Below are 24,388 nucleotides of genomic sequence, written 5' to 3'. Positions count from 1 at the left end.
TCACAAGGGAGAAGTCTGCTTCTCCAGATATTTATTTACCAAAAATGTGATTACATTTGGGGTTAACCTGACACAATTTTAAAAGTTTCATTTGCTACCATCTCCGCACTGATTCCTGGGGATAGGGAAGGACAAGAGAGTGAATGTCACTCACATATTCCCTGCAAGTTATAAAAGACAACTTAACCTTTCTGAGAACTAGAGATTTCCCATCCATACATCCATCATCCAATCCTATGTCATCCCATGAGGAGCGTAGGAACCCGGGGCTAGGCAAGTTGATCCTGACATTGAAGATGAGAGTGACCAGCCTCACTCATCTCTGAGTGGCATTACATGAGAAATAAACCCCAACCACCCCTTGAATATAAATCTACATAGGCTCAATCCAATTGGAGTGCCTTAATTACCCACTAAACCACCAGGCACCATAATTTGGTTAAATGGTTACCACCCAGGGTAGTAAATCGTTTCCAGGTGTACAGGAAACCATTTGGTTTGTCATTTGTGTAGAATCACCCAGAGGCAGAAGGAAGGAGAAAGAATGAAGGAAAGAAAGACAGATCTGGATGTAGCCAGAATGAAATATGTAATGCAACTAAACCACTGATTGGGTTAACAAGAATTCTAACAGTCAGAAGAATTTTGGAGATTTCCAATTTCTAAAAGCAGTCTGGCAGTAGCCTGCACATAACACCAAAGAAACAATTAATGGAAATGACTTGAAGGTTGGAAACCTTCCCATTTGGTAATGACACAGGGATATGGTGATCCCACTGCTCAGCACTTATGTTGATAGCAAGTTCATACCTTCAATGTTAAGGAAGGGGAGAGAATATAATCTTGGTCTTACTTTCTGCTACGATGTCCCTAAAAGGCCTACTGTACTATAATATACAGAGCATGACAACATTTATTCATATTGGTATATACAATACAGTAGTTTTCCAAATAGCCATTTAAACATTTTGGTTTAGTGGTGGGGGGAGGGGGGGTGCTCACCATCAACTTGCTTAATGTAGTGCTGCTCTCGGGTGTCTGCCTTTCCTCTCTTTCTTCCTCTTCTGTCTTTCTTTCCATCATACTTTCCTCTTCCTTCTGCCTACGGGTGACTTTGCACTGCCTCTTCTTTCTTTCTTTCCTTCATTCTTTCCTATTCTTTCTGCCTATGGGTCACTCTACACTGACTGACAGGCCAAATGGTTTCCTGTACACCAGGTAACCATTTCCTATGCTGGGTGGTAACCATATAACCAAATTATGGCGCCTGGTGGTTTAGTGGCTAATTAAGGCACTCCAATCGGACTGAGCCTGTGTATGTTTATATCTAAGGAGTGGGTGGGGTTTACTGCTCACGTAGTGCCACTCAGGGCTGAATGAGGCTGGTCACTCTCATCTTAAATGTCAGGACCATCTTACCTAGCCCCAGGCTCCTATGCTCCTCATGGGGCAACAGGACAGAGTGATGGATGGATGGATGGATTTTTGGACAGCGAAATATGGACACTATCTCTTCATTTCTAATTTTCCTAAGCAAGTTCCACCTAATTACTGGTAATGAAGTGTTAAATGACAGGATTAATGTAATGAAAGTGAAATACTGTAATGGTACAAAATAAGCAAACAAATAGGTAAGAACCAGAGACAAATTATATAAAGGTTGAACACACAGCACGGTATCATATGTGCTAGTACATGTGAGTAAACAAATATAGTACACTGTGCTTAACCCCTCCCATCCGGGTGGCATGTATACATGATGACCGGGGACATCCGGGTGACATGAATACAAGATCTAGTGTTTTGTAGTATTATTGTTATTGTATTATTATTATGATTATTGCATCATATTATATGGGCATATTATACTATGATTTTATATTATAGGTTTAGCTGAGAAATTATGGTTTAAGTAACAGTGATTTTTAAGAAAAATACCCACTGGTGGTTTGGGTGGTGAAAACAACCCCCGGACGTGATGGGTTAATGGAGCTTACAGATAATCAGGTCATTTAGCAACTTGACTTCTGCTCTCCATAACCATAGTACTTATTTGACATATCTTGTGTGTATGTATACTGTCATTCACCATTTTCATATACTGTAATCACTTTTCCAAACTTTAACACCAATGACCATCAACAGACTTCAACATAATCGCACCTCTCTGCTCTTGAGTTCTCCAGGCTTGCCTTCATAGTACTGGTTGTATGCTTTCAGCTTCCCCTCCAAATGAGACCTGCAGAAGATATGCATTAGTACTGTTATGAGTAATGAAGGAATATCAACTGAAATGCAAAGATGCATGTGGTATTAGAGATTTCTTGGCAGAAAATACAAAAATACTAACAAAAAACTAGTCCTACTCAATAACTATGTCATCATCATCATCATCATCATCATCATCATCCGGACCTCCTTTCCTACCCTAGTGCAGGGTGAGGAGTAGCAACTGTCAAGGCACTAAAATATCATAATACACTACATAACAGCCAGTGACATATATGCTGTTAATATGTAATATAGAGGTTTGAAGAAAGTCGTGCCTAAGCTCAAGACAGCTGAAGGAAACAGCAATACAGATTCTAGCCAAGGCATTTCGCACACAGCACAGTATGACGCCTGACGGAAAACTCCACCACTGAGGAAAGTTCCTCACACGTGCTCAGCACATGATCCAACCAGTGATATACTGGAAAAATGGGAGATGGGTCAGGGAGAGAGCCACAGACAGCCAAGGCACAAGGAAGGCTGAGAAAGAGTTAGGATGCGATAGGAGAGAGAAGAGGCACAGTGGAAAAGGCAGGAGGAGAGGGCACGGAGTTAGCTACGGTAGCATAAACTGCTCTCACTTTAGTACTGCTCTTGTCAAGATAATTTCCTCTTGAGAATAACACTACAATCAAACCCCAGACTCAACTTTACCTTTCTCCTGCCATCCAAGACAAGACCAACTTAAAAATTATCTTCTCTTATAGCCCTACAATTAACAATTTTGGAAATGCCATGGCAACGGCTACGATACAACGTCCAGACAGCCCAAGTTTACCCATCCTAATGGGCCACGCTTCCATTCACTCATCATTGAAGCCCCCAGAATATTGTGCATAAAAGATAAATAAATTTGATGTCTATGCATATGGATGAATATAATTACGACATCTCTCATAAAATTTTAGAAGGAAAATAAAACAAAATCCCACCCAAACCCCCAAAATAAATCTTTCAATGTTTGCCAATGTCGGCTCTATCTGATACGCCAAACCTTTCACCACATTCTGTAGCTTCACATAAACGTATCTGATAAGAGTCAATTCGAATGCTGTCACTTCAAAAAGGGGTGCCAAATCCCTCATCATGCACTTCTTCTAACAACATTCATCCAGCCAGCTCGATCTCTTGTCAGTCCCTTTGCCTCACCGACTTCCATACCTCTCTTCCTCACACACTCATCCACCATATCCCTCCACCTTCTCTTTGGCCTACCTTGCCTCCTCCCTCCTTCAAATTCACTCAAATATACCTTTTTCACCACTCTACTGTTTTCCATTCTCTCCACATTAAAATCTGTTGTCCTCTTCCATAGGAATGGGGAAACAGCAGGAATCGTATGTATATTTTCTGATGTAAATACTGATGCAAAGAAAGTATTAAGAATTTTCACCATCATAGTTTCATCATCAGTGTGCTCACTGTTATCTATGATTAAGGGACCGATTGTTGGAGTTATTACCTTTTTGCTTCTAATGTAAATGAAAAATTCTTTGGGATTCGTTTTACAGAATGAAATATCAAAGCCCTTATCTGACCTTTTTACCTTATCACTTACGAGCAGTAAGGTGCCACATGAATGGAAACTTGCTAACGTAACCCCAATATTCAAAAAGGGCAACAGAGCACAGCCAGAAAACTACCGGCCAATTAGTTTAACATCGGTGATTTGCAAATTGCTTGAAACTATTATCAGAGACAAGTTTGTGAAACACTTAGAATCAAACAATCTCATCAAAGATTCTCAACATGGTTTTTGTAATAATCACTCTTGACTCACGAATCTGCTGGACTTTTTCAATGATATATTGAGCATGTATGACGACACTAAATCAGCTGATGTTGTTTACCTTGATTTTCAACGGGCTTTTGACAAAGTTCCACATAAAAGACTCCTTCAAAAGCTACAGGCACATGGTTTCAGAGGCAGGGTTCTCGGGTGGGTTGAAGATTGGCTCAATGGACGAAAGCAAAGAGTTGTAATAAACGGAAAAGAGTCAGACTGGATAAATGTTACAAGTGGAGTGAAGCAGGGTTCAGTGTTAGGTCCAATTCTTTTCTTAATATATATCAATGATATTGATGAAGGATCATGTTGTAAAAATTTCAAAATTTGCTGACGATACTAAAATAGGTAACAGAGCAGATACAATACTGCAAAGACAGGCAATTCAGAGAGATCTTGATCGACTGTTTAACTGGGCTCAAGTTTGACAAATGGATTTCAATACAGTGGGGCACCAATTTTCGCACCTAATTGGGTCCAAAAATAATGCGCGAAAGTGGAATTAGCGAAAGTTGGGGCATTGTCTTTATGGCAAAAAGGCTAATTGGTTCCCGGTTATCCTAAAGTAACATCAGATTTTCATTTTCACTTGCAATACAGTACATCAAATCACTATTGTACATTGCATTGTGAGATACAAACAATAAAAACTGTACAGTACTGTACTGCCGTTTCTTCACTCCAACACGATACTCTCTTTTAGCCTTGGCCTTTCCTCCCGACTTTGAATGTCCCGGCCACTTTTTATCACCACCACTGCCTCCCGGCCCTCCCCCCACACCACCAGGCTCTCCCCCCACACCACCAGGCCCTTTCCCCACACTACCAGGTATACTAGAGGTCATTGAACCGTGAGAATCCAACACAATGGAGCTAGCACGCTCGTACACAATGGCGGGAATGGGTGGACAGAGTGTTGACATGACGTCATTCAAGATGGCGGTGGGTTGCGGGCGGGCGGTGCAGGAAATTCAAAGTTCAAAATATTGTCCCAAACCCAAAATTTGTGCGCGAAAAACGATTTTTTTCAAGCGAAAGTGGAAGTTAGGGAATATTTGGTGCATGCCGCGAAAGTGGATACCGCGAATCCTGCTGTAGCGAAAGTTGGTGCACTACTGTACTGTATTAATAAATCCAAAGTGCTAAACATTGGCAGTAAAAATGTAAGAGCTAGTTACAGCATGAATAATGTCCAACCTGATAGGGTAAACTATGAAAAAGACTTAGGAGTTATAATAAAAAAGGATCTGAAACCAAGCAAACAATGCACAGAAGCTGTGAAAAAAGCCAATAAATTGATTGGATTCATAGGTAGAGCATTTGAATAAGAATCCTAAAATACTGTCCTCACTTTGTATAATTCCTTAGTATGCCCGCACTTGGAGTATTGCATTCAATTTTGGTCAACGTATTATAAAAAGGATATGAAAAAGCTTGAAAGAGTGCAGTGAAGGATGACAAAGATTATACCTAGATTGAGAAATAAACCGTACGAGGAACGTATAGAAGCCCTGGATTTATTTATCCTAACTAAATGGAGGTTACGAGGAGATCTAATTCAAGTATTCAAAATATTCAAAGGACATGATAACATGGCTGTTGATAAATACTTCACAGCTGATCACTCGAATTATACTAGAGGCAATGGGTATAAAATAATTGGAAAACGATTCCAGTCACATGAAGCTAAGCATTTCTTCTTCAATACAGTTGTAAATATATGGAATAAATTGCCCTCCAATGTAGTAAATTCTAATACAGTACAAACCTTTAAAGGATGCCTCGATATGTATTTGTTGTTTGTCCCCCAGCTTAATATGTTTACTCCAGAATAAAACATTTGTGTATGTATAATTATCTATTTTATTTTATTTATTTATTTTTTTCCAAGCCTGGATCAATTTATGAATGCAAATATAGTATATGCACAGATAGCCCTGAGTTAATGGTCATTACTCATACTTTCGACCTGTGATGGGCTGTGGATCGCTGAGGGTCCCTGCTAGTTAAGTGACCACTATCAGGATTTTTTTAATGTAACAAGGGCCACTGCTTCAGGAGGTGAATTGTGTGCTTGTCCTGCATGGGAAAGCTCCTAGTCTCAGTGGAATCAATGGAGCTGGGGCCTGATTGGCTGCTGCCTACCTTAACAGTGCCAGACAAGGCTGCCGCGCCACCCCTGAACATCCACACTGCGCACTATGCAATTTCCAAGCTGTGTCCGCAGACATACCCACACGTTGTTATACGTTATTCATTATTCGATTATTCATTTTACTTTACTACTTTCACTTTCAGGTTATTCATACTGGTAGCTTATAGATAAAGTATTACAGAAAGTAACTTTTCCTTTTCAGTCTTTCCTATGAAAATTCCATGTCAGTTTTTCCATCCTGCATGGTGGTTTTTCTCACTTTTTCTTACCAGTTTTAACTGGAGGGTTTGGAGGTGGGGGAAGCCTTCTTGCTTTACTATCCTTATCCTTCAGCATGTAGAGTTAGATCTCATAGTCATAGTCTACACTGTAACGAACAGCCTCGAAAGGACCATAAGGTCTGTTGCTGTCTGCTTTCCTTTGTACTCCTTTGTACAGGACATTCTCTTTGATTCTGGTGTCTACAGACTTCCTCACTCCACATCTTTCATGAATCACATTATTTCATGTCCCATCTCCACTGCCCTCACTCTTGACTTTTCATTTCCATGCCACACCATAATCTCACATCCAGATATTAAAGTCGGCACTTACACTCCAAGTGGTAGGTGGCGGCGACCATCATCCACTCACTTGATGTAGTGCTGCCTACTTCTTCCTTAGCCTTTATCATTTTTTTTTCTGTGCCTGCCCTCCTCTCTTCCTATTTCTCCCATCTTTCCTGTCACTACTTACTGCTTTTCTTTCTATTACAGGTGGCTTTACATTGAGTGACAAGCCAAATGGTTTCCTGTAAGCCAAGAAACCATTTACAACGCTGGGTGGTAACCATATAACCAAACCATACGTGCTCCCTACGTGTCAAGTGGGTTGGTGAAGAGTTAGTGCCCCTCCCTGTAAAACAAATAACTCAGAGTCAAATGGCCACCCTGTACAGGATTATGGCATCTGGCAATAGATAGATAGATAAACAGACTTACACTCCTTCATGTAAGCCTTGTGCTGCTGCAACACTCAAGCCTCTGTTTCTTGTCAAGGCCTTCATAGCACCAGCTACCCTCCTTCCTTGTATAACTCGACTTTCCACTTCTTTTGCACATTTTCCTCTCTTCTCTATCACTGTACCCAGGTATTTGAACACTCTCCCCAATTCCAGTCTCTCTCCATTCACTGTTACATCAACACTGGGAGTCACCTCTCTCAATTACTGTCATTACTCTTTTCTACATTTACTCTCAAGGAACAACGCTTACAGACATCAGCAAAACTCGGCACTAGTCTACCAAGCTCTTGTCCGGTATTTGCAAGTAGCATTGCATCATCAGCATACAACATATTTGAGATATTCCATCCATTACCATTATTACCGATGCCATCCCTCTCTCCATTACTCATATTTTTACTTCCCCCATCACCTCATCCATATATATACCGAACAACCATGGGGACATCACACAACATTGTCGCACACCCACACTGACTGTGAACCATTCACTTAGATGCCCATTTACCCCTACACATGTCTCACTACCATCATAAAAACTCTTGACAGCACCTAGCAGCTTACAATCTACACCATACATGCGCAAAATATTCCACAATCCTTCTCTGTCTATTTTGTTGTATGCTTTTTCCAGCTCCATAAGTGCCATGAACACCTTGTAGTCCTTCTCACAAGCCTTCTCCACTATCTGTCTCACTGCAAATATTTGATCCACACATCCACTGCCACTTCTAAAGCCACCCTGTTCATCACTCACTAGGACTTCTGATATCTCTCTTATTTTCTCTATAATAATTGTTCCATATAACTTCCCTACAACACTCAATAGACTTATGCCACGATAATTCTTGCACTCACTTCGCTCACCTGTATTTTTGTACAGGAGTACAGTCGAGTCACATGAAATGCGTGTTTGTAAGCCATGGTTTTCTAATCCACGGATTGGTTCCCGCTCAGGACTGAAAGTAGCAGAAACCAGGGTTATATGCTAGTGCAGACTTTTGGCGCCAAAGTGACGCATTTCCATTGAGATTTCCATGACATGTGTCTGTGTTGCAAACTGTGGCCACCAGCCATTCACAGGCAAGCATTACAAGCAATGAGAAGCCAATCATAACCCTTCCCTAGAGGCAAATATACACACTACAGTACTTCCCTCCATTTTTTAGTTCTGCTTCACCTGCTGCAAAAGTAGCCTCGAGCATGGTTTCTGAGGACTACTTGGCGTTTTTTTTTTGCCTTACTTGCCCTTCAAGCATGATACGATGCCAGACCACAACCAGCCTAAGACTTTGTCGCAAAAGGGACAGAAAAAAAAAGCCACCAGTTAAATATGACCAGAAAATGGATGCTATTCACTTCATCAATAACAGAGAGGAAAAGACAAGAATGACGATGACATCGCTTCAGTTATCTCTGCAGCTGACTTTGAGGGATACCTGAGGGAGGCTGAGGAGGAAGAAGCGGGACTGAGGCAGCGACAGCATGAGGCACTACCACACTCACCTCATGCTGAAAGGCCCTAGTTTGCCTCTAGCCTCAGAACCCCCACTCACACCCCTTCCACTTAACCACTGTTGTTGGTCAGTCAGGACAGACCTTTTGATACTGTTTATTTAATGTTATGTTTTATTGCTCACGTAATGCCACTCAGGCTGGTCACTCTCATCTTAAATGTCAGGACCAACCTGCCTAGTCCAGGACTCTTACGCTCCTCATGGGGCAACACAGGATTAGATAATGGATGGATGGATTAATATTCTTTATTCCTAGTAGTACATGCATTGAATAATTATTTGAGTCAGAGTTCGCTGATGACCAGCTGGGTGTAGGCAGGGTGATTTGTGGCAACTTGGCCTAGAGGCTAGAACCATAAGTAATTTTTCTCCTAAGTTGTGTTATTTATAAACCAAGGAATTTCTAAAGCACAGCAGTGGTCCAGAACCATATTGCTGCAGATCAGTCGACTCAACTGTACAATCACTGTCTTTTTCCACTCTGCTGGCACAGATTCACTTATACATGCCTTCTTACATATCTCCAACAAGCACTTCATTCAGCTCTCCACTACACTTAATCATCTCTGAATACACCTCATCAACCCCAGCTGCCTTCCCATTTTTCAGCCACTTCACAGCATTCTTCACCTGTGTGAGTGTCACGTTTCCTGGCACTGCATTCCTTCTGTCTACAACCCCTAAACCAATCATGTTTACAGCCGCTCTGCTCTCTCTATTCGCAGTCACCAGGCTTTCAAAATATTCTTTCCATCTGGTCCTTACTTCATCCCCATGGGCTAATAATCTACCGCTTACAGCCTTCACACTTTCACATTTCTTTCCACTGTCACTTCTACATTTCCGCACCTCTTTCCACAATAACTTTCTATTTTCAAAGTAGTTTGCATTCATTTTCCTTCCTAGATCATCATGTACCTCCACCTTTTTCCTCATCACTAATCACTTTACATGCTCTTGCTCTCAGTATATTCACTTCTTATTTCAAATTAATCCCTGTACTGTAACCACTCTAGCCACTTCTTTCTCTTTTCCTCCACTGCTCTCTTAACCTCTTTATCCCACCATGCCATACCATTCTTCTTTGTTGTTACTCTTGCCACACCACACACTGCTTTGGCATTCCTAACTAAGCAATCCCTATATGCATTCCACAAGATGTCCAGATCCATTTCATTCCAATTCACTGATTTCAACTCCTCCCCTTCTTTGGTCCTGTATTCATGCCATTTCTTTGATCCTCAGCGTACTGTCCACTCTGTGATCCAGACTTTTACATGGTCAAAATGGGCAGAAATCAAGTCACCAGTGATAACCACTGTGTGCTGGAACGGTTGGGAACTCAGATTGACAGAGACTCTCTCCCAAAAGCGGCCTCTTCAGTTGCGTTTGTTACTTTTCAAGTGGCCAAGTTAAGGGTGGTAGCACACCAAAATGACGGGGTCAGTCTTCAACTTGGCCAACCCAAGCCTGACCTTTGCTATTTCCCAAAATGCTCCTGGGTTACACCTTAACAAGCTACTGGGCAAACTCTATACCACCAGTTCTCAAAGGTTATACAAACAATAAAGTTCGAGTGGGAGGAAATGTGTATTAACAGGATAAAAAAAAAAAGGTAGAAATCTTCCCAGCTACTAGCCTTACAGAATAATCCTAACTCAGCTGACACATTATTTAAAAAAACATAGGTCCTAATATCAAATTCCACAAAACTAAGCTCCTTTGTCCCAGGTTCCGTCCACTGTGGCTCTCCATAATAGTCCTCCTGAGCTCATAGTTCACTGGTCCAGTCTAAAATTCTTGACCTTGACTTCCACACTGGGACTTTGACTTCCGCACTGGGACCTTGACTCACTCACTGGGACCTTAACTCACTCGCAGGGACTGACCTCCATACTTCAACCCGCTCACTATCCAGCGCAAGGACTACAAGGGAGGTGAGAGGGAACTCTGGACTTGGCAAATGGCGTCACCTTGCGTGATCAAACACTCCAGAATTCCTTGGGGGGGGGGGGAAGGAATGCAACAGTACTGACCATCCGTCACATATCACGGCCGGTGAGCGAGTGAGCATCTCATGGTATGCCAATATTACATGGTGGAAAGGGGGAGGGGGAAGATGATGGCTTATGCAATTTAAAATTTTCATTACTATAGACTTGTGATCAATGTGATGCCCTTCCCCTTACAATCGATTACTCGAGAAAAATGACATTCCCTAATTACAATAATCACTCTCCACAACCTCTCTCTGTATCCTTACATCAAAAAACAATAAAAATCATCGTGCCTAACATCCCTTTGCGCATGCGTACCCAATGCTGGATTATGTGACCACAGACACATATTCCTTCTCACCTGAGTTTTTACATTATAAAGAGCCTTAATACTAATAAATTACAGTAAGAAAAAAAAACGACTTAGCAACTAGGTAACTTGATCTACATTCTGATCACGTTCGCATGGAAACAGCCATGCCCCGGCCACACACTCTCACTTAAACGAACTTTTGGTCATATAAAATGAACTAGATACAACTCATTATCACTTCTGGGCACTACATCCGCCCACAGTTAGGGAAGACTAAAAGTTTCGATGACTGGACTTGAACTCCTCGGAAATACCCAGTACCCATATTTAACAAACTCTTTACGTAAATTCACCTACTTGACCAGTCTCCCTCAATACTGCTACTGTGGGGTGTTCCACACACTCCTGGCTCATAAGGGGAAACCAATCTACATGCCTCCAAAGACACCAGCCAACCTGTCTTACATTGCGACTGTGGGATATTACATAAGCTCCACGCTCAAGAACAGTTGGCGGCTATCCTGTCCACAACAAAAAAAATAATTCCTCTACCATGAGTAAATTTTCTTATGCTGCTCACAATATGTAACCGACAACGCATGCCACTCACTAGGTATATTACTCACAAGGAGAATGCCCTGCTACAAGGAGAAACTTTGTGCTTAGCTAAGAGTAACACGAGCTGCTCCACTGCGTTCTGTCCAAAGAGACCGAGCAAAACCTACCTACCTCTCCTAACATGTGAACGCCCTATAGTTCAACTTCTCCATGCCCTATAGAGAAACTGGAAACTTCCCCTCTCTCTCTGAGCATTCCTATACTGCAGTTTGGGTATTACATACACTCGGCGGTCGAGGTTCTCAAAGTGAGTAGGAAACCTCCAGGTGGAGGCTTTCAGGTAGAACTGCCCCTCACATGTACAATTCCCTAAATCTGGGGAAAAAAAAAAGTCCTAACTGTGAGATCTCATTTTCCCTAAGCCTAATAATCTAATCTAAAGAAAAAAAAGATTCAAGGTATGGCAAGAATGAATGTCTATACGCCATGGTGTACTCGATTTGACAACACGCAGCTTCCATGCCTCATCTCTCCAAAAGCTGGACATAACCTAAACAACTACTCAACTGTATTAATCAATCCAAACTTACAATTCATAGGTACTGGTAAAGAAGATAAATACACAGGTACAGTCTGGAGAGACCTGGTAAGGCATACCTGACTCCATGATCCCAGCCAGTTAAGGCAAGGACAAGACGTGCTCAAAGTGAAAAAAAAAAAAAAAAAAAATGGAGTATATACAATATATACACCATACACCCATCATCATCATCATCACCATCACCATCCATCATCATCATTATCATCACCATCACCATCATCATCAACTGTGGATGTTTCCTGCTTTACACCTACTCCCTCAGGCATTTCAGTCTCAAGGTCAATTACTTTTTCAACACAGGACTCCAGCATGAATTATACAAACATGAGCAACCCCTGGAGGTGAAGCTCAACTATTAAAATGCCCAACTGCAACACCAAAATAGTAAACACTACAAATACACACACCCTATAATTCTACATATAATGCCAATTACATACACCTTTGAGAACTGGGGGGATGAGCTATTACCTTAATTAGATTTAATGACAATCATCTAAATGACCTCTCAATTATTGCTTACAAGTTTAATTACCCTCACATTAATAGCTCATCCCAACGCTGCAACACCACCTGTACTGTCCACTCTGCGATCCAGACTTTTACATGGTCAAAAGGGGCAGAAATCAAGTCACTTGTGATGACCACTGTGTGCTAGAACGGTCGGGAACTCAGACTGATGGAGACTCTCTCCCAGTAGCGGCCTCTTCAGCTGCATTTGTTACTTTTCAAGTGGCCAAGTTAAGAGCAGTAGCATGCCAAAATGATGGGATCAGTCTCCAACTTGGCCAACCCAAGCCCGACCTTCGCTATTTCCCAAAATGCTCCTGGGTTGCATCTTAACAAGCTACTGGGCAAACTCTATACCACTAGGTCTCAAGGGTTATACAAACATTAAAGTTCGAGTGGGAGGAAATGTGTATTAACAGGATCAAAAAAAAAAGGAAATCTTCCCAGCTACTAGCCTTAAAGAATAATCCTAAATCAGTTGACACATTATTCAAAAAACATATGGTCCTAATATCAAATTCCAAAAAACTAAGCTTCTTTGTCCCAGGTTCCATCCACTGTGGCTCTCCATAATGGTCCTCCTGAGCTCATAGTTCAATGGTCCGGTCTCAAATTCTTGACCTTGACTTCTACACTTGGACCCTGATCTCCACACTGGGACTTTGACTTCCGCATTGGGACCTTGACTCACTCACTGGGACCAATCTCCACACTTCGACCCACTCACTATCCAGCGCAAGGACTACAAGGGAGGTGAGCAGGAACTCTGGACTCGGCCAATGCCGTCACCTCGCGTGATCAAACACTTCAGAATTTCTTGGGGGCGGGGGGGATGACAACAGTACCGACCATCCGTCACATATCACGGCTGGTGAAAGAGTGAGCATCTCATGGTACGCCAATATTATGTGGTGGAAAGGGGAGGATGACGGCTTACGCAATTTAAAATTTTCATTACTATAGACTCGTGACAGACTCAATGTGATGCCTTTCCCCTCACAATCGATTACCCCCAAAAAATGACATTTCCCAATTACAATAATCACTCTCCACAACCTCTCCCTGTATCCTTACATCAAAAAATAATAAAAATCATCATGCCTTACATCCCTCTGCGCATGCATACACGATGCTGGATTAGGTGACCACAGGCACATATTCCTTCTCGCTCGAGTTTTTATATTATAAAGAGACTTAATATTAATACATTACAGTAAGAAAAAAAAAAAAATGGCAACTAGGTAACTTAATCTACATTCTGATCACGTTCACATGGAAACAGCCATGCCCCGGCCACACACTCTCACTTAAACTAACTTTTGGTCATATAAAATGAACTAGATACAACTCATTATCACTTCCGGGCACTACACAGCTTCTCGACTTTAAGTCTTTCTCCCTGACTGCTCCTCTCTCTCCTGGTCCACCTCACTGCTCTCAGCTTGATCTAGTATACCACAATCATATGATCTGACAGACCTCCACATCGTCCTTTCACGGCCCTTGTATCAGCAACCATCTCCTGTATCAATTTCCCTACAAGCTTGTAATCAATCAGGCTCCTTTCAACACAATCCCTGTTCCCTCTATACCATATATATTTATGTGCATCTGTTTTAAACAGGAGTTACAAAAGTACAACCTCCTTTCCTGACACATATCCTTCAGTCACTTCCCATTATCATTTTCTCCTGGTACTCCATTACAAGTCATTATTTCATCCTCTGGACCAGTGCCTACTCTTCCATTCGTATCGCCCATTACAATCATTTTATAGCTCCAAGGCATTTCTCCCACTGCTTCACCCAGCTCATCCCAAAACCTGTCTTTCTCTCTCTCACTCCTGTCATCACACAGTGCATATGCTACAATCACTGCCACTTTCACCTTCTCAAACTTGAACTTGACACATACATCTCAAGCTGACACACTTGTAATCTCTCATTCCACTCTGTCACACCTCATTCATCAAAAAAGCAACTCCTTCCTTGCATCTTCCTCACCCATTCATGCCATCTTACACATATCACACCCTCACACTCCTCTGCTTCACACCCTTTTATCTTTGTTTCACACAGTGCCATCACGGCATATCTTGCACTCTTGAACACATTCACTACCTCCACCCTCTTGCTCTCCTCATTCACACCTCTCACATTCCACATAGCCATGTGAATCTGCCCATTTGGCTGGGGGCCTGGACATGTATTGGGCCCTCCTGGGGCTCTACGGAACGTCTGCCATGATTAATGTAAGTGATAACTAAGTAGGTGGGGGCGCTCACCATCCACTCACTTGATGTAGTGCTGCTCTCGGGTGTCTGCCCTTTCCCCTCCTCCATCCTTCCTCTTCTGTCTTTCTTTCCTTCATTCTTTCCTCTTTCTTCTGCCCGTGGGTGGCTTTACACTCCCTCTTGTGTCTTTCTTTCCTTCATTCTTTCCTCTTCCTTCTGCCTATAGGTGACTCTACACTGGGTGACAAGCCAAATGGATTCCTGTACACCAGGAAATACCATCTACTACGCTGGGTGGTAACCATATAACCAAATTTTGGTTCCTGGTGGTTTAGTGGGTAATAAAGGTGTTCCAATCGGATTGAGCTGGTGAAGGTTTATATCCAAGGGATGGTTGAGGTTTATTGCTCATGTAATGCCACTCAGGGATGAGTGAGGTTGGTCACTCTCATCTTAAATGCCAGGACCAACTTTCCTAGCCCCGGGCTCCTACGCCCCTCATGGGGCAACGTAGGATTAGATGATGGATGGATGGATAACTATGTACCCATTCATTCATCCATCATCCAATCCCATGTTGCCCCATGAGAAGCGTAGGAGCCCGGGGCTAGGCAAGTTGGTCCTGACATTTAAGGTGAGAGTGACCAGCCTCACTCATCCCTGGGTGGCATTTCGTGTGCAATAAACTCCAACCACCCCTTGGATACAAACCTTCACCGGCTCAATCCGATTGGAGCGCAGTAATTACCCACTAAACCAATAATTATGTACCATTTGAACATTATCCTTGCTGTTGCTTAACCCCAGTCTGTCTGACCGAGATGACCCACTGAATATAGGTAAGCAACTGCTTCTGTGGAACCATCCTACAAGTACGGCAGCACCAGCTGAGATGAATCAGACCATGCAGACCACTGGGGCTGATCACACCAAGTCATTTTAATTGTGACTAACACCTATGTAAATTATCTGGGGGTGATTTTGGGTATTTGTCATCAAGAGCAACCACTTATGGGTTCTAAATGCAAGTATTAGCTGGTGCTCTTGGTCTCAACAAGATGAGGGAATTTTGAGTACAGTGGGTAAAATTCAGGAAAAGTAAACATGGCGGTAAACTTTATTTTTTTAGAAAAAAAAGAAAAAAAGTGTTGGTAAAGTTCTTCCTGTGAACTTAATATCAGTCATTGATAACTGAATTTTTGTGTGAATATCTATTAGTGTCTGTACTTCATGTGGATCATATACAAAAAATGATAACAACAACAGTGGCTGTTATAGTCAACAACCACTGTTGGTCCAGGTTCGCCCCGGTGTGTTTACACCTCACCAGGGTGGACTTCAACCAACACAATATTTCTTCTATGTTTAGGCTTTTACATGTACATTAGATGCTCGATTTAACCCCCAACGGGGGAGGGAGGGGGATTACGTACCGTCCGTGCGTGAGGTGGCAGGCATCGTTACATAACGTCCGGCCATTTTAGGTCCTAAATTATTGGAGAAATTGGATGATAAGGCATCCTTGTCACCTACTGTCCTGCCCTCTACCCTCCCAAGCCTTGAAACAAGTAAAATAGAATATATAAATATAAGCTGTAGTGTTATAATTGCTCAAGTACAATAGAATAAACATATGTAAGTTTTATTGTCATTAGTGTTCAGGTAAAACAGAAAACACATACACAAGATTTTGAAGACAATGAATAGTGTAAAGAATGCATTAATGATAAATATATAGTGTTCAGTGGTAAGGAAAATGAGTGAAGAGTTCACTAGCCTCGCCCCAGGTGCGCCTGGTGATATACTGCCTGCCTGCACTCTTCCCTCACTCCTCCCCTCCTCCTCCCACAGCCAGCAGAGATGTATTACCACGCATGTAACACCTCTTGCCTTCGTTTTTCATCGATTTATGTATGCTTAAGCTAATTCCTTGATACTTTATTTTTCTGAAAATATGCCGCACCAAACGGTCGTATAATTGATAAGTTGCCCACCCATAAGGGGTTAATGAACACCGATTTAGCAGAAGCCCGACATAACAGAATAATTTTTTCCCGGTATTACTTGCCCTATTTAAGGGAAAATTTCCGTTAAAACGAGTATAATTCCGTTCAGGGAATTCCATATACAATATTGCATTTGTGAGGGTATTAATTATGGGCTCAGACTGCTGTATGTAGCACTGAGAGTTAACAGTTTGCTAGGTTTGGGTTGCTTTTAAGGATTTAATGGAAAGTACCTCGAAATGACGAAATATTTTCCCTTGCACTGTGCCTTGGTTACAGAACTTTATTCAGCAGAAAATTCAAGATAACGGAATGGGAATTGGCTGAATTAGTTCGTTAAACTGGGCACATACTGTAATTTGTAAAACGTGTGTGCACCTGCATGCATGTGTTCATGCATAGATGAGTGTGTGTCTGAGTTTACAACCTTCAAAATACGGTACAGGATTATGAAAACAAAGAAAGCCATGCAGGAAAAGAATGAGGTGAAGCAACTTCAAAAGGTAGCAATGCAATCTACGTTAAGTTTTTTTATGTTTCCTCATTACTGTACTTATGAATTTTATTTCAAATGCAAGATCACTTTGAGTGGTTTTAACAAAGTAAACAAAATATGCTAAATGTCATTAACATGAATCCTGACAATCTTTTAAGTGGTGCAGAGCAGTTGGTCCAAGTCCACCCCAATGGGTAGTCCAACATCGCCTTAGAATGTACATGAACCAGACCATAAAACGGCATTAATAATGCAGAAAGAAGAGATGGTTATTCAATGTTACTTATACATACTATAGCCTAGAATGCAGGCATGATACCACAGAAGTATAAACACTTTTCAATGACATGCTTAGACATTATTATAAAGTTTGTCATTTTGAGGTCTGACTGTCTCTACAATGCATACACAGTGTAGTCTGGCACTCCCTTGTGGCTGAGTGTCTCACCAGGGTAGGACCAGGTTCCTCCCCCAGCAGGGAAACATGAGGAGGAGGATGCAGCTACCCACCCAGGGTGCACAGTGCCATCAAGTGTATGTTCATCACTGCTAGTGAAAGAACAACTGCAAAATACTAAACAACTTTAAGCAAAACTATGATCAGATAATTCTTTCATTTATACACTACTGCTTTGAGGGTGAGTATGGTGATGTACCAACATAATAGGCATTCCTGCTAATCATTATAATTATCATCCTCTCTCTTTGTCCCCACCTGCAGCTAGGGTAAGGTGGGGTACAGAAAGCCAGGAAGAGGAGTAGGCTAAATTGCAGAGGGAGAACTAATCAACACAATGCCCAATGAAATGGGTCACACATACATTCATTCACCATTCAAGCCCTGGGAATCCTGGCTCCACCTGATAAGTACTCCTATAAGCTTAATATTTATTAGTACCTTTCAGTCATATACCGGTAACAAAACATAAATGCCCTGTGAGCATTTTCACAGCAACTGGCACATGACACACATAACAATACCATCATGTACATAAAGCACTTACATCTTACCTCTTGACCTGACCATCCCTGTTTTCCACCTTGCCAAAGGAGGTGTGGCATTCGTTGCGTGTTCCATGACCAAAGAGCTGAGGTCCAAACAGTGCTCCATAACATGGGTGGTGACAGTAGGGCACACCCTTGTGCTGAAAAATTTATAATCATTTTACTGTTCTGAACAACATTTGCTAATTACAGTATACATAAGTAAATTTATGGACAGCTGGTAAAGGTTTAGTTAATAAAAGGTTTTAGACCATAACTGTATTGTGTAAGAAATGAGAATAAGAAGGAATTCTATCCTTTGGCGACTAAAGATACAGTAGTTTTAAAGGTAGAGTGCAAGCGGAGACTTTTTCCAATGAGCAATATTTATGGGTCTCCAGGCTGTGGACAAGAGAATGGAATGTCAAAGAGGGAGAGAGCCACTCGGAATGCACAGTTTTGGTATCTGGACAAAATGTTGAGCATGGGAGGAGAGTTAGGTCCATTCCTAGAATGATGAGTGGCTGGAAGAGATCTGTGGAACTGTTGTCTCTCCTAACCATAAAGGGGCTCTCCTTTTGTGGGAAGGATATTCTATATAAAACACCATGAGAAGTGCTATGCTGTATGGCAATGAGGCATAGCCTGTAAGAGAGGAGGATACACGCAGACTGGAATACAGAGAAATAATAATGTTGAGATGAATGGACAGGGTCTCACTGAGTGACAGATATGAAAACAGGGTGCTGAGGGAGCAATCTGGCATAAGAAATATCAGAGACAATACAAACTGGAATGCTCAGATTGTCTGGATATGTTGAGAGGAGGGAGGAAGAAGACTGGATGAGGAGGGCACATCAGAATGTGGAGGGAAGAGTGTTTAGAGGCTGTGCAAAGAAGATGTGGGGTGAGGTCCTGCAGGATGGAATGGAGCTGGGAAATTGTTCACACCATGACATACAACTCCAAGCTAGGAAACTAAGCTGGAAAATGGCTCAAACCATGACACACTCAGAGCTCTCAGGATGATCAACTGTCCCCTGATGTGAACAATATGCATAGGCATATAAACCAAGGATTAGGGAAGTGTGGGAGAGGGACATCTTACACAATGGCACTGATATATATACATCCCTCAACTCCCTTCCTAATCCCTGAGAGGAGGATGGTGAACTGGAAGAGATGGGCAACTTCAGCCTGCTGTCCTTCAGATTCATGTTCAGACAAGCCTGCAGTCACAACTACATGGAATTAGGGGCTTCTGTGGTAATGGTAACTGCCTGTTAAATGCATTCTAAGTTTAGTAAACATTTAGCTGTCATAAATGGACAGCTGTTGGAGCTGCTGCAAGCTGTTGGTTTTACATCAATGACTGATAGTAAGGGGGGTGCTGTGGAGAAATTGTGGATGCTCAAGGGGGGGGGGTTGCAGTTCAGGACTTTCAGAGTGAATGTAATGAAAATAAAGGTGTTGGTCAGTAGGGTGGAAAGGGGTTCACCTGTCAAAAGTTGACAATGGCCTTGTGCCATCTGCATGGAGGGTAGTGCTAAATTCATCAGTAGAAATTATGGCATGTGCACCAGGAACCTAATGAAATTTGCTCACTTGAATAGTGATGAAACTGTCGCTTTTATTCAATGATACTGTCTTTAAATTCAACAGAACAGTACACCCTAAATACTTGTAGAAGGCTTATTTACCTACCCCTGGGGGTAGGGTTTTTTTTCAAGAATACTCCCCCAGTATCCCTGCTTGTCATAAAAGACAACTAAAAGGGTTGGCGGAGGGTTAGTGCCCCTCCCCGGAAAAAAACTAACTAAAAAGACAAACAATAGACAAGGACTGATCAAAAAATGACGACCAAGGACCGGACAAAGGACATGGTAATCGCAACATGGAATGTAAGGGGAGCAAATGATGAGGTGAAAGAGCAAGAGATTGTCCAGGTGCTTGAGGGTGCGAAAGTTGATGTATGTGGAGTAACTGAATCTAAATGAAAAGGTGAGAGTGTGAGAGAATGGGAGTATGGATGGGGTATATGTGCAGGTGTAGGTGAGAATGAGAGGGCAAAAGAAAGAGTGTGTATAGTGCTGAATGCAAACACACACAATAAGCTTTCATGGCTATTAGTAATCTCTATGAAGAACTTTTCAGCATAAATCTCATATAGTGCATCGGTAAAATATAAGATACCAGTATAATACTTTATACATGAATAATAATCTCGACAGGAATTTTTTAAAAAGGAAGGTACACCAGTTCTGAGCAGGTGGTGACCCAACGCTATATAGTGATCTGGCAAACACTGGTAACTTTCAGGAGTTTGTGGGGGCTCTAACTGGCAACATTTCTGTAATTAATTGTGGCATTAGCTGCAAAAAGAACATCAAAAGAGGTAAAGTGTAATGCAGTAGCTAATGTGGTTTGTGTATGGTGGCTCACCTCTGCATGCTGGCCTGGGTTAAGCCTCTTGCCACATTCCTCACAGCGCAGGCAGTTTGGGTGCCAATCAAATCCAAGTGATTGTTTCCTCTCCGCTGAAATTGTTAGTATTATTAAATAAATACTAAAACTAACTAGTGCTTGCTGTTAATGTTCTTGTCTCAGGCATCCTATCCTAACCTATCTTAACTGGGGGTTGGGGGGGGCTGACCCCCCAGACCCATCAAATTTTAATCACCTAGTTTTGCCACTTAACCTAACCTTAATGATAAATGAACCCCTGATTACTTATCATGCCAAGTCCCAGACTAAGTCCTAATTTATTAAACCTAACATACGATAATGTCCTCACCTCAACTACTCTAACCTACCCTAAATGTGCCTTAAATATCCTTACTTAGCTGAAATTATCCAATCCTAACATATCGGTAGAGAATCTGAAATTGCGCCAAAAGTATGACGTGCATTTGGAGTCTGGAAATAAGTTTTGCTCTTGGTGGTAATATCATTGGTGTGATATGAACAAGCTTCTATGTATTTCACTGGTAAAATTTAAAAAATGCCCTGTATCTATGGTAACCTATGACACATAATAAGTAACCTATGGAGAAATGGAGTTCCCCCGAGCTAAGCTCTGTATTGAACTATATAGCCCCGCTAGGGTTACAGGAGCGAGCTACCACTCCCGGCACGGCAGCCCGGGCGAGGCTCGAACTCGCGATCCCCCGATTACGAGTCCAGCGCGCTACCACTGTGCTACCGCGCCCCCCGAAGTAACCTATGAAAGACTAATTTCAATAAGAGATAAGGAAAGACCATGCAAGTGTGGCAAAGAACCAATCAATTAGGTTAAGTTAGGTCATATAATATTAGGTTAGTTGGGATGAATAATTAGTAATGGACTGACTTTAGAGCCCAATCAACCTGAACGTCTGACATGGTGGATGGCCATTTGCCAAGAGTTGCATGTAAAACTGATGAGGTTGTAGAGCTCATATCTTTAAAACTATGCATTTATACGGCTTTTTCAATCTTTCACAATGATAACTAATGGTAAGTGGTGGCAACCATAATCTGGCACTTGCCTGATGTAGTGCTTCCTACTTCTTCCTTCACCTTTATCATTCTTTTTTTGTGTCTGCTCTCCTCTGTTCCTATTTCTCCCATCTTTCCTGTCACATTCTATTAAACTTTCTTCCCTTTTCTGGTTGCTCCACATTGAGTGACAAGCCTAATGGTTTCCTGTAAGCCAGAAAACCATTTACAACACTAGGTGGTAACCTTACAACCAAACCACACGTGTTGAGTGATGAGCCTAATGGTTTCCTGTAAGCCAGAAAACCATTTACAACATTGGGTGGTAACCATATAACCAACTCACACGTGTTGCCTACATGTCAACAGGTGAGTTGGCAGAAGGTTAGTGCACCTCTTTGTAAAACAACTAAGACAAACGACCACCCCTTATGGGATTAGGACCATGGCATCTGGCTATAGATAGACAGACAATGATACTAGTAATTGCATTCTTGTTTATAGAGAAAAAAAATTCTTCTTTCTTTTGCCAGATGCCTTATTCCCGGAAAGGGTGGGCATAAACGAATAACTTCCATGTCGCCCTGTCCCCCACCATTCCACTGCCCTTCTCCCAGCTCACCCCCCCCCCCTCATGTACCTCTCCGCTCCATCTCTCCATTGAAGCTCTTCTGCAGATTCACTCAGTTTTTTTTTCAATAGGAAATTCATGCTTTTCACTGACATTACTACTGTTAATTAATGACTGCAAAGTCTATATAGCCTACATATGCTACGGTATTTATTATATATACATTACACGCAACGCTTTCATACTGCATCTGTAGCTTCTTAAAGTGTGTGTGGTGAATGTGTTAGATAATTTACCCTGAAATTGTTGACAACATGTTGGTATTCTCACCTGGTTGGGCCACAGACACCTATATGGTGTAGTTTTGCATATGCAACATGGAACCGGACCTAAGTACTGTAGTTACATAATACCAGCCTGATGCAAAAAATAAACAGCTTATGGGTACCTAAACAATTTTCACTGCATGGCTAGCTGAGTGTATCCCAGTCGAAGAATAAACAGTTCTACAGTTATCTCAAGACGATTACTGTGGTATAATTATTAACACAAGAATTTAGGGGAGAAGACTAATCTGCATACTAGTAGAGATTGTCAAGAAAAGCAGAGCAAGTCTCTTGAAAGTGTCTGCCAAGGAGGTGGGGACAACATTTTCTAGGAGGGAATTCCACACAAGCAAGGAAACATCATCAGCGCTCTGCACCTAATTACTCCATCTTAATCTCTTGTCTCTTCCCTTCTCACCGAAAAACACAGGACGCCCACACTTTCTGCATTCCCACATCTTCACTTCAGATGGAGCAGGCTTTGGCCTGGGTCACAGCCATGGGAACTGCTAAAATCGAGGAAACCTGTTTTGTAAACATCAACATCGAGATGAAATGGTTCCACTACTCTAGTTCCCAAAGTTACAGTAGTGATAAGAGTGTGAGGATTATGGTATTTTAGTGAATTGTTGGACACATGTTTTTATTGAAAGGTAAATTATTAAAAATTGCGATATAGCTGTTTGAGTGATTTTGAGATGTTTATTCAAAATTATAAATAATTTCTTTATTACATAAGCAGGTTTCGGCAATGCAAACATTGTTGAGTGTTCGTGTAAAAAGTCGAAGGAAAGCGGATTTTGTTCACAGCGCGAATTTATGAAAATCATAACTCGTATGCTTACATCACCAAAGGGAAACAAGTTCTCGATTTTATATTTTAATCAAACGGAACTTGATTTCCCTGATAAAATATCAACTTTGTAACCCATGGGATGGATATAATGCGAAAAAATCGTGATGGGAGAAGCTATCACACTGCTACTTTTTATGAATATTTGCTTTCTGGTTGCAGCAGATCTCAGGTGACTAGGGTGAAGCTCAGCTCCACTGGCCACTGGATGTTAACCTCATACATTTACTGCAGCCTGCACTTTTGGTACTGTACAGTACACAGTGTTCAGTGCTGGGGCCAATACTGTTCCTAATACATTTAAATGACCTCCCCAAAAATCTTGCAACATTTTTGCCGATGACAAAGATATACAACGCTGTAGGAACAGAGACAGGTGTAGATGTGGTTCAGTCAATCAAAATGTAAGATCATGCATGTGGGAAGAACCAATCCAAGATATAACAATAATACTGGGGGATTAGGAGTGATATTTAGTGATAACTTAAAGTTTGATGCCCACATAGATAAGACCGTATCGAAAACGAACAGAAGTATTGATCTATTTAAAAAAAAAAAAAAAAAAAAAGCTTTCAAGAACTGGACAGAATGATTCATTACTATTTACAAGACCTACGTGCGCCCACTTCTAGATTATGGTGTACAATTCTGGTCCCCCAAACTGAGAAGAAACATAAATAAAATAGAAAAGATGCATAGGGGAGCAACACGTCTCCCTCCAAATCTAATTA

The 24,388-nt window shown here is 41.7% G+C and overlaps 1 protein-coding gene across 1 annotated transcript in view; it reads right to left on the bottom strand.

Moving 5' to 3' along the window:
• Rassf (Ras association family member) overlaps window positions 1–23,361 on the bottom strand; it is a 38,836-nt gene extending 15,475 nt beyond the window's left edge. The window contains exons 1-4 of the mRNA XM_080276491.1: window positions 23,223–23,361; window positions 20,873–20,967; window positions 18,458–18,591; window positions 2,164–2,239 (exon numbers count right to left, since the gene is read on the bottom strand). Of these exons, the coding sequence (XP_080132617.1) occupies window positions 2,164–2,239; window positions 18,458–18,591; window positions 20,873–20,967; window positions 23,223–23,262 (345 nt within the window). The 5' untranslated portion in view covers window positions 23,263–23,361. The remainder of the gene's footprint in view (window positions 1–2,163; window positions 2,240–18,457; window positions 18,592–20,872; window positions 20,968–23,222) is intronic.
• Between the last annotated feature and the right edge of the window lie 1,027 nt (window positions 23,362–24,388).

This window comes from Coenobita brevimanus, chromosome 65 (genome assembly GCF_032717465.1).
Source record: "Coenobita brevimanus isolate Jiangsu-jjx chromosome 65, ASM3271746v2, whole genome shotgun sequence".
NCBI lineage: Eukaryota > Metazoa > Arthropoda > Malacostraca > Decapoda > Coenobitidae > Coenobita > Coenobita brevimanus.
The sequence above is the reverse complement of the archived record's forward strand: the minus strand, read 5'-3'. Positions and strand labels throughout refer to the sequence as shown.